At 36.9% G+C, this 12,065-nt stretch overlaps 1 protein-coding gene across 3 annotated transcripts in view; it reads right to left on the bottom strand.

Moving 5' to 3' along the window:
* EXOC6 (exocyst complex component 6) overlaps nucleotides 1–12,065 on the bottom strand; it is a 208,150-nt gene that overhangs the window by 1,386 nt on the left and 194,699 nt on the right. For all 3 annotated transcript variants that reach the window (XM_007516793.3, XM_060191945.1, XM_007516792.3), the window contains one exon: nucleotides 1,756–1,868. In XM_007516793.3, the coding sequence (XP_007516855.2) occupies nucleotides 1,756–1,868 (113 nt within the window). The remainder of the gene's footprint in view (nucleotides 1–1,755; nucleotides 1,869–12,065) is intronic.

The following is a 12,065-nucleotide window of genomic DNA, read 5'->3' as shown; positions in this document are numbered from 1 at the left end:
ACAAAAAATAGCAGCTTTATTTTACATTATATACAAAGTGGCATTTTTGCATTAGTCTGTAGATCTAAAGTCATACTCTTTTCTAAAATCATTCTACAAAGTATGCTTAAAATACTCTGGACTTTGAAGGTTGAATTCATAGCAAAATAAGGTGAAAGAAAAAGTAGCACTAGAGAAAAATATTCTTTATTTTCCTTTTTTAAACATTTTTCAATATTTATTTATTTTGCCTTTTGTTGCCCTTGTTGGTTTTTTAATTGTTGTTGTAGTTATTATTGTTGTTATATAGGACAGAGAAATGGAGAGAGAAGGGGAAGACAGAGGGGGGAGAGAAAGACAGACACCTGCAGACCTGCTTCACAGGCCTGTGAAGCGACTCCCATGCAGGTGGGTAGCCGGGGCTCAAACCGGGATCCTTACGTGGGTCCTTGCGCTTTGCACGACCTGTGCTTAACTCAATGCGCTACCACCCGACTCCCTATTTTCCTTTTCTAACAAAAGCACTGCTCAGCTCTGGTTTATAGTGGTGCCTGGGATTGAACCTGGGAACACTAGTGCCTTAGGCAGGCAGGAAATAAACCTCTGTGCCATTTCCCTAGTCCGTACTAGAAAAGTTAAAGAAACACTTTGTTTACCTCAGTGATGTTTTATGGCACTGTACATTAAATTAGACTTATTTTAAAGTTCCTTTTGTCCTCTTGAATCAAATGCACCACCAATATTTTGGATTGTGGGGGATATAATTTTAATTAAAAATATAAAGAATTTAGTAATGATACTTAAAAACATAATTGAGTAAAAAGAAAATCTGCCACATAATGAGAAAGAAAATTAACAGCTGAATTTGTGTTATTGTTGACTAGATAATATGCATCATTCAATATCTTATTCATTGTTTTTACTGAATTAAGTTTTCAAGCAACATACTCTCCACCTGCAAGTCTATAATAGTATGCTTTAGATAGCATTGACAGGAAGCACTCTAATTTCTACTTCTTTACTGTGCTATCACATATTTTAGAAAACAGTTCTAATTCTCATGTATTTTTTTGAAAGAACAAACTTGTACCGGCAGTACATATATCAGAGCATAGTTCTGGCCTTTCATTTCTTTTCATCATGAAATGAATAAATTCACAAAATAAAAAATTGTTACTTTGTTTGTTTTCTTTATTGAGTTAAGTATAGTTCTAAGGCTAAGTAAACCTGTTACGGAGGGTACAACTGGGGAAATGTTTTGTTCATATTAACATAAACAGCAATCTCATATCCCATTACATCAACATTGAAGGACAAGAAAGCAAGAGGCTTAGATTTTAGTCATTAGCTTAGTCTAAGCTTTTAAGTTCCATTTAAACATTTCTCCTTGGATTAAAAAAAAAAAAGCTCTTGTTCTTCAGTTATCACTGAGTCACAAAATGGTAAAACGTTATGCATAAAGTTTTCCGGGGCGGTAGCACAGCAGGTTAAGTGCAGGTGGTACAAAGCACAAGGACCGGGTGTAAGGATCCCGGTTGGAGCCCCCCCCCCCCCCCCCCCCCCCCCCCGGCTCCCCACCTGCAGGGGGGTTGCTTCACAGGCGGTGAAGCAAGTCTGCAGGTGTCTGTCTTTCTCTCCCCCCTCTGTCTTCCCCTCCTCTCTCCATTTCTCTCTGTCCTATTCAACAATGATGACATCAATTACAATAATAAAAAACAAGGGCAACAAAAGGGAAAATAAATAAATTAAAAAAAAAAGTTTTCCGAATATACTCACTTCTCCAAAAGAGTAAGAGCTGTGTTGGGATTCACCCGCAGGTACTTAGAAGCTGGCTGTCCATAATCAGCTAGGTAAGTAGACCAATCCCAAACCATGAATAGGTCAAGAAGCTGAGGAATGTGGAGAAAAAAAATGTTAAGCCAACTTTCGGCTACTTACACACAACTAATATACAAATAAAGTATATGCCATTACTGATTCATTTTAATATGATCTGCTTCTCTAAGGAGAAGAAAAAAACCATATAAAATCGCACTCATTATGTAAGAAAATTAGTATAAAGTACATTTTTCACTTTTGCCACTCCTGAAATGTCAGGGATTTATTTTCTGACTAAATACTTGATTGAATTTTCAAACAACTATAAAATGGTGATAAAGTCATTAATTATATTAGTACTTGTAATGATGTATAGAGATTTATTGTTTATATATCATTCAGTTTATCCTTAAATTTAATTAATAAGGGTTGGTGTTACTAACCGAAGAATTTTAAAGAACTTAAATTGAACCTTTTTTCTTAGAGGTTAAGTATGTTTACCTTTCAAAGAAGCTGTTTGCACCTAGACTTTTCACAAAGTAATTTAAACCAAAAGCTCAGATAATCTCAATTAAGTGCATTAAACAACTTCTGTCGGATTCTCCCTGGTGACAGATGTGCAGTAGTATTATGAAATGAGGGCTTCAGGACTCTGCCTGTTAACTGTAGGCGATTATTTTGTGTAAACAAACAACAACAACAAAAGAAGCCTTTTTGCTTTCCGTAGTGGTTTAAAATTGTCTATTTGCTTTATAATCTCCAGTTAGAATTGTTGTCAAATATGAAAGTAATCTTTTAAAAGCAATGCCATGTCTAAACCAAAGCACCAAACTCCTTATCCAATTTTAAAATCCTAATCCCCTTTAAGCCATTTAAAACCAACTTCCTATCCCCATTTGAGTTGTTTCAGAAAACTAAATGCTTTACTTACTGCCTTCCTTCAGTTTCTAGTATATTATTCTTTCTTTTTGTCTTGACTTACTTTTAAGTAAGGAGTATGTTGATTTTGTCTTCAAACGACCAACGACGGAAACATTTGCATTTATCCTTGTGAGGCAACCCACTGATGAGAGGGATAAAATTTCTGATGTGATTAAAACCTGAAGAATGGTTTCAAGAAACTAGCTCTTCTTTAGAAAGGTAAGGGACTTGTTTGACTCTTATAACCATTAATACTTTCCTGTAAATGAATGAAAAGCGTCTGAGGAAAATACTAACTACTAGTATTAAAAGACACTATTTTCTTTTGGACAATATTCTGGGCCATATTAAAAGTTAAAACATGGTCACAGAAACTACACTGAGATGTTAAGGTATATAGTGTCTGGAAAAGAACAGGAAACTAATGAAAAGTTTTGTAATATTTTACTGTTGTTTGGCAACAAGTACATTGTTCCCTCTTTGCACAAAGAGGAACACTTACACTCTGGACTGACAGTGAAAACATAAATTGTTGTAACTTTTCTGAAATGTCATTTTTGTCATAACTGTTTAAGAACTATGGCTATTCCCTTTGATTCAGTAATCCTACTTCTAGACATTTATCTTCAGAAGACAATAACAAAGGCAGACAAAAATGTATGTACAGAGATAGTATAAAAATTTTTTGCATTGTCAACAAGCTAGAGAAAAAAACTTAAAGTCCAAACCTCAACAAAGAAAACAGTTAAGTAGTGAAATATACCTACCTATAAGGTGAATACGATATGATCATTAAAAACTGTGTTTATATAGAAATTTATAATAGTTTGTGAAGATGCTTATAAGTGTTGTTATTCAAACTTTATAAAAGTCCATAGAAGATCTGAGAAAGTGTTAAGAAAGACGGTTTTGTATAATGCAATTACTGTTACTTTCTTCTTTTCATAATACTCCACAATGGGCAAGTGTTAATTCTAGAGTTATAAATAAAATTGATATATTTATACATTAAAATCCATTTCAATGAATGTACCTCACACAGTTGTTAACACAAGCCTCATTTTGAAGGATTCCTCTTTCAGGTAAATGTATGAGTTTGCACAAGTGTGTGTGAGCATGCGCACAGTCAGCAGAAAGTAACCACTTAATACACTGGCCGCAATCTCCCTTTCTTTCCAAAAGGCATTAGCAACATGACCTTTGGGATTTAGAAGAGGAAGAGGCCTTAAAATAAATCTCTTTTTCTCATGGTTTGGTCTACCCCCAAGTGGGAAAGGAGGAACCCACTTTATAAATTTAAAGCCTACACCAACAGCAGCTGAATGTAGAACAGCTTCTTATATAAGCACAAAATCAGACTTGCTTAAACAAATATTCTTGCAACTTTTGCATATGCACATATGTACTTACATACAAGTGCCTTATCACTAAATATTACATGAATCACAAAACTTAGCCTACCTGATCACATGCAGACAAATCTAATATACAGGTTTCTATATATGTATTGCTATTTTTAAAATTTTTATTTATTTATTTCCTTTTTGTTGCCCTTGTTGTTTTATTGTTGTAGTTATTGTTGATGTAGTCGTTGTTGGATAGGACAGAGAGAAATGGAGAGAGGAGGGGAGACAGAGAGGGGGAGAAAAAGACAGACACCTGCAGACCTGCTTCACCGCTTGTGAAGTGACCCCCCTGCAGGTGGGAAGATGGGGGCTGGAACCGGGATCCTTATGCCTGTCCTGTGCTTTGAGCCACCTGCACTTAACCCGCTACGCTACTACCCGACTCCCTGTACTGATATTTTATAGAAATGCATATCATGTATTGTCTGTTTCTAGGTACTTAGGAAAATCTACATTATTTGTACATAATGACTAAGGAATATATTGCAAATATGATAAAAGGACCATGATAAGAATTAATTCTTTCTACAAATACTGCCTGCACACCTTTAGTGTGCCAGCTTCTGTGCTAGGCACCAGAGACAGGGCAATGAATACGAAAATTCCATGGAGGCCTGGCAGTAGCGCATTGGGTTAAGAGCACATGGCGCCAAGCACATGTACTGGCATAGGGATTCTGGTTCAAGCCCCTGGCTCCCCACCTGCAGGGGGGTCGCTTCACAAGCGGTGAAGCAGGTCTGCAGGTATCCATCTTTCCCCCCTCTGTCTTTCCCTTCTCACTTGATTTCTCTCTGTCCTATCCAACAACAACAACAGCAGTAACAACAACAACAATAATGACAACCACAATAAACAACCACAATAAGGGCAACAAAATGGAAAAAAATGGCCTCTAGGAGCAGCGAATTTGTAGTGCAGGCACAGAGCCCCCCAATAACCCTGAAGGCAAAAAAAAGAAAGAAAAAGAAAATTCCTCATTTCAGAATTTAAAATATAAGTGGGAGAAGTGAAGAGACAAGACTGTTAACAAGGAAACAGGTAATTATTTTGATGTTATGAACAATTTATAAAGAAAAACGTATTCATATAAAATCTCAATAGTTTACAGTAACACATCACGAAGTTACTGCCCACTTAATATAAAGTAGAATAAGACACCTGATTTATTTGGGAGCTAGTGACTTTGTTTATTATTTTCAGCCCATGAGACAGCTAATTAGTAGAAACTCAAGAAACGACGGGCAGATTACTGATGCCAGCCTACTGTTGCAAGTTTATTTGGGAACTATTTTCTTAGGCTTCCTGAGTAAAAAAAAAAAACACCTTATAGACCACTTTGGTTAATGTTGAAAGCTCTCTGAAAAAGGCCAGTGTTGGTCTGCACATAAAACAGGATAAATGAATCAGTCAACTCATTTACCTCCATCACTCCCAGGCTTCTCCCAGGATCGATTTCCTGATAAAGCAAAAGGCCTAATGTTGAGTTTAACAAACTACCTGTACCTATTTGGAAACACGATCCCTGTCTTTGGGACTATGACTGGTCTGCAGCCAAAGTATGACATAACGGCATGAGGAAATGCAGTGATGGTGTCAAGTTCAGCCACCAACACCTTTATTCCACTCAGTGGATGCTTCATAGTTTTCAGGATGGACTGTGCCCTTATTATTAAAACTTAAATTGTAGAAATCTTCACTTGCCAGGGCCAGGTGGTGGCACACTTGGTTAAACACACACACTATAGTGCGCAAGGGTCCAGGTTCAAGTCCCTGGCCCCCACTTGTAGGGGGAATGTTTCACAAGTGGTCAAGCAGGTCTGCAGATATCTCTCTGTCTCCTTCCCTCTCTAACTCCGCTCCCCTTCAATTTCTCTGTCTCTATCCAATAATGAATAAATAAAATAAAGAAAAAAAGAAATCTTCACTTGCCTATCTCAAGTCTTACCTGACTTATAAGATAGTGCACAAATAATATATTTGCTATTAATTATACAAAATCTCTCAGTCTTATACATAAACGCTAAGACATGGTCTCAACAAATGAATTTATTAGTTAACACATATAACTGACATTCAAAGCTATAGATCAAACATGGAACAAAAACAAGAATTACCCCAAAAGCAATTTTTATAATTACTTATTAAAGGATAACATCAAGCATATTATAATAAAATTTGGTATTAAGTCATAGAAATGAGTTTGTTCCTACCAGTTAAGTAAAGTAATTCCACTTAAATCCTTTTGGGAAGTCAGCAAAGTATGGATCATATAAAAATGAATAACAAAATAATATGCCTTACTTATATCTCATCATGACTTATAAGATTACTCAAAATTAGTATCCTAGCTTTTTTCTCGCCAAGGATTAAAAAATGCCATTCATAGCTAACTTAATAACATAAAGTGGATTTATGCCAATATTTATAAGTGAGTTGTAAGTTTCACTTCCTTAGCTTTCCCTGTGTGTGTCCAGCAAACAAAAAAGATTCAGCTCGAGGGAAGAAATAGTTGCATGGGTGGTCTCATTTATGTGCTCAAAATAGTTGAAAAACTTCAGAATCACCAACGAATTCATTTGTGTCAATGCCTTTAGCTTGCTGACAGTTTCCCATCCAAAGTCTCACTCTGGACTACACACCCAAGAAACCTGGGGTTTCAGACCTGTTGCCATCACTTTGTGCAAATGGCACAATGGATTGAGGCTGACTAAAAACACTTCTATGGAAGTCTTGGAGTGACTTTTTGCCTTTGTAAAAGTGAACCCAGAGTGCCAGGTCAGTTTTTCCATGAATTTGGTTTAGCTTTCTTTGTTTTGGGTCTTTTGGATTTTGCTTTTGAAGCACCTCAGGGGCAGTGACCCAAGACAGAAGATAAAGTTAAGCCGATCTCAAGAGAAAAGCAATTGGGGATACCAGGTTTGCCTTTTAAATGTGAACAGTGACCTGAGGGCTCAGGGTGGGGTCAAACTTAGTCCCCCAAATTCCCTTTTCCAAACTCCATATCCACCCAGGAGCTCCAAGAAGCTGTACAGATTCAAAAGTAAAGCAGACTATTTTTGTTGCCTTCAAAAATTAAAGTCAAAGCAAGTGTTCTTGGAGTGCTTCAGAGAATGAAACAACAGCAGCAACGACAAAAATGCCAAACCAAGTGAGGGATACGAAGCATTATGGAGCCAAGAAAAATAGCTCTTACTAACTTAGCCACAAAGAAAAAAATAAAATTCGTTTTTCTAAATAGATTCTGAAATCAAATGAGGAACTCTGTATCTGTCATCACTGGGCCTTCACTGCTTTGATTTTTTTTTTTTTAACCTTTAAGATAGAAGGAGGGAGGGAAAGATACCAGGACACTGAAGCTTTGACCAGTGTAGTGGGGAGCAGACTTGAATCTGGGTCACTAACATGAGATAGTAGGTGCACTATCTAGGTCAGTTATCTTGCCAGTCTATGAAGCCCACTCTCGCTTCCTTTCAACTGCTATATGCTGGAGTATAGGCATGTTGGCATATTATTTTTCTTTACAGAATAATCCATATTATCTTCTTTTGTTGCTCAAGTTCTTCCAAAGTTAATTCATGTAGGCAGGTCTTATTTCTTCATAGCTTCAATGAACCAAAATGATTCATCAGAGAGAACTGAAAGTCCCATGAACACCTCTCATCATGAGTTTCAAGGTTTGATTTCCTTAGTGTTAGAAGTCTGACCTTCGGGGCCAGGTGGTGGTGCCCCTGGTTAAGTGCACACATTACAGTGCACAAGGACCCAGGTTCGAGCCCCTGGTCCCACCTACGGGGGAAAGCTTTACGAGTGGTGAAGCGGGGTTGCCAGTGTCTTTCTGTCTCTCTCCCTCTCTGTCTCCCCCTTCCTCTCGATTTCTGACTTTCTCTATCCAATAAATAAAGACTATAAAAAACATTAAAAAAGAAGTCTGACCTTCACTGCCAGTCTATTCCATATGATTTTTAAAGCACTTGGCAAAAATTCTGCAGGTAACATAGAAGATAATTTTAAGTGGCAAGCAGAAAGAACTTGGGCAAAAACTACAAAGAAGCAATATTGTAACTTTAGTCATCTCACTTGTTTTTTGGTCATCTCTGGGGCATCACCACTCTGGATTGACTTTCTCAGATAGCAAGAGGGTAGAGAGAGGGAAAGAAAGCATAGTACCAGAGTTTCCTTCAATGTGGTGGGAACGAAGCTTGAACCTGGGTCACATGCTTGGCTATCCAAGTGAGTGGCCAGCCTGCCATCTCATCTTTTGTCCTCACCCAGCCTTTTGGCTCTTAAATATATCTGGCCCCTAACCCGTGCCCAGCCTCTTCAGATGTCCTGTTTGCCCCACCTGCTTTCAGGCAGACTCTACCTATGTGAGGACTAAGAGCAGGTTTAAAGCACTTAGTGCAGTACTGATCATTTAAAAAATGTCTTGTTCTCTTCAAGCCACTTCACTCAGGTGTACTGCATGCAGATATAGACTATTTCAAAAACATTTTTGATAGTTAACCAAGTATAAGTCCCTGATTAGGTTGGTTTGGAATACAGGAAAGAAAGAGGCAAAAAAAAGGAACTTATATAAGCAAATTTATATACATCAATATTTGCTTTATCTTCATTGCAAATTTTTATATATATATATATATATATCCATATTTGCTTTATCTTCATTGTTTTTGTTTTTTTTTTTGGGGGGGGACATTAGTATGGCTAAAAAGGGCATACAGGTAGATACATAAGTATGATTTCATATGGTTAATTTCCTCTTCTTCTTTATATTATAAGTCATTAATCCCCCTGATGACAAATACAAAATACTTTGCGGAATAAGTAAGATTTACTGGGGTGAAGAAGGTTAAGAAAGGAAGGCCATACAGAGGGGAAAAATTAGCATATTTGGAGGTACTGAAGTAGTCAGCAGAACTAAAAACAGGAGTTAAGTGTAACTGTTCTGAAAGTGAGAAGGACAGGATAGTGGACTGTTGATTTTTTATAATATGTCCCATTTGATTGTTAACCATTTATTACTTTATAAAAGTAATTTTAAGAAATTAACCATATGGGGGCTGGGTGGTTGCACACCTGAATAAGTACGCACACTACAATGCACAAGGACACAGGTTCAAGCCCCCAGTCCCGACCTGCAGGAGAAAGCTCCACAAGTGGTGAGGCAGGGTGATAGGTGTCTGTCTCTCTCCTCTCAATATCCTCCCTCTCAATTTCTCTCTGTCCAATCAAGTTAAAGTTAAAAAAAAGAAGAAAACAGGCTCAGGAGGGAAAAGGCAATAGTATTTATGGTAGGATCTTAGAAGAAGTGATAAAGTAGAGGGAGTCAGGCGGTAGCATAGAGGGTTAAGCACACGTGGTGCAAATTGCAAGGACCTGCGTAAGGATCCTGGTTCGAGCCCCTGGCTCCCCACCTGCAGGGGATTCACTTCACAGGTAGTGAAGCAGGTCTGCAAGTGTCTATCTTTCTCTCCCCCTCTCTGTCTTCCCCTCCTCTCTCCATTTCTCTCTGTCCTATACAATAACAACGACGACATCAATAACAACAATAATAACTACAACAATAAAACAACAAGGGAAACAAAAAAGGGGGAAAAAAAAAGATAAAATAGAGATCCCAGTGCTAGACTTGCAAGAAGTCTTTGGTGAGGTAAACTATATTTCAGGTACACATTTCATTTGTTTGATTTTCTAGATCTAAAGTCCTAGAACAAGAAATATAAGCCCCTTACTATTTCTGTTGAATTGCCAAAGGAATGTAGAGTTAGCCAGACATAATTTGCATGATGAGCCAGACTTAATTTGCATGATGAACATAGGACAAATAAGGATATGTAAGGTTTCTGTTAAAGATAAAGAATATTGTTATAGGGCTAGGGAGATAGCATAGCTTGTTAGAGCATAGTTTACATGCCTGAGACCCCAGGCATGGTTCAATCCTTGTGTCAGATCTGAGTAAAGCTCTGGTCTCTCTCACTCATTTTCTCTCCTTCTCTCTCTCTCTATATATATATATATGTGTGTGTGTGTGTGTGTGTGTGTGTGTGTGTGTGTGTGAGTGTGTGTGTGTGTGTGTGAATTTATCTCAGAATAAGTAAATCTCAAAAGAATATTACAATACATTGATGAATATCTGAATTTAAGATGGTGTACATCCTCACTAATTTCTTTAACTTCTTTTTTTAATTTTTTAAAATTTATCTATTAATGAGAGAAATAGTAGGAGAGAGAGAAAGAATGAGACATCACTCTGGTACATGTGCTGCAGAGATCGAACTCAGGGCCTCAAGCTTGAGAGTCCAGCGCTTTGTCCACTGCACCACCTCCCAGACCAGATTTCTTTCACTTCTTATAATATTTTATATTGCTTAATCAAACAATGTAAAGATATAATTATTTAGTTTACTATTTCAGAATGTAAGTGGCACTTCTATTAAACTAGATAATTTATTAACCCTTAGTTATCCAGCTACTGCTAGACCTGATCGTATACATCATTATCTTTTGTTAGGTATAAAATTTTGCTCCACAAACATGTCAGAAAACTTGCCACCTAGTCTATTTCAATTGATAGGTTGGCTTTTTCCAGTGTCAAATGATAATTAAATATGAAAAAGAAACAGTTATCAAACTACCATAAGCTGATTCACTAAGGTAAAAGTACACAGCATGTAGCCAAAGACTGTTTTGGGGTTTGATGCTTACTTGAGTTTAATAACAAATTTCTGGGACAGGGTAACAATGACAACACTGTAATGTTCTGAATAATGCAAGTATCCACTTGAACACGGGCAACAGATGAACTTCAAGATGCTGCTTAGAGAATCAGCTAGTGGCAAATAACTACTGTCATCACACCATCACTATATCTTACAGCAGTAAAATACAATAAGTGAAATATAAATGGCAAAGGAGTAACTTATTATTATTATTTGTAAAGATAAATATAGCCAGTGGAATCAAGTGAATTCTGATCTCAGTCCTGCAACTACCCATATGAGGTGAATCTGCACCAAGGGAGCGCAAAAAAGGGGGAAAGAAAAATCCCTACCTGACCCCTGGATAACCTAAACAGGAAATCAGGACATAAGCAAAATAAGCCATGTCATCCTCTTAAGATAATTGTTTCCATTGACATTTTGCATAAACATCTTAACACTAGGCCATTTTACACAGCATCTTTTCTTTGTAATACAAAAAAAAAAGGCTGGCCCAGTGCCTGTAACACAATTGAGGTAAAGCTGATAATTAGAAAAACAAAGACAGGGAGACAGAAATAACAAACAGGTAAGAAAGCTAAAAGTACATTTTAAGTATTTACAGATTACATGAAAATAAATTAGTAGTTTTAGAAGGGATGCAACTTTTACTGGGGGTAGTTAAGAGACTAGTAATTTTAAAGAAAAGACACAATAAACATTACAACCTAAAATAAGTCAATTTTTTCAGAATAATTTTTTAAATACCTGGTATTTTGTTACTGTGCTTCAGAATGTTAGAAATTAAGTTGTAAAAATCAAGCTGTTCTAACGTCTAATCTAGTCAATATTCTATGAATATTATTTACTTATTTGATTATGCTTCATTAGAATAAGAATTGTTCTCTCTCTCCCTTCCTCCCTCTCTCCTTCCCTTCCTCTCTCTCTTTGCAGAGAGAGGTAGGGGAGAGATAGAGAAGGAAAGAAACCTGTTTAAGCACACACATTACAGTACACAAGGACTGTTCAAGCTCCCGTTCCCGTCTCCACCTGCAGGGGGAAAGCTTCACAAGTGGTAAAGCAGTACTATAGGTGTTTCTCTGTCTCTCTGCCTCTCTATCACCCTTCGCTCTCATTTCTGGCTGTCTCTATCCAATAAATAAATAAAGATAATAAATTAAAAAATAAAATAAAATACTTTAAAAATACTCAAGAAAAAAGTTTTAAACAGTACAATGAAAAG

This window comes from Erinaceus europaeus, chromosome 1 (genome assembly GCF_950295315.1).
Source record: "Erinaceus europaeus chromosome 1, mEriEur2.1, whole genome shotgun sequence".
In the NCBI taxonomy this organism is placed as follows: Eukaryota; Metazoa; Chordata; class Mammalia; order Eulipotyphla; family Erinaceidae; genus Erinaceus; species Erinaceus europaeus.
Note: the sequence above shows the minus strand (reverse complement) of the source record. Positions and strands in the feature narration are given on the sequence as shown.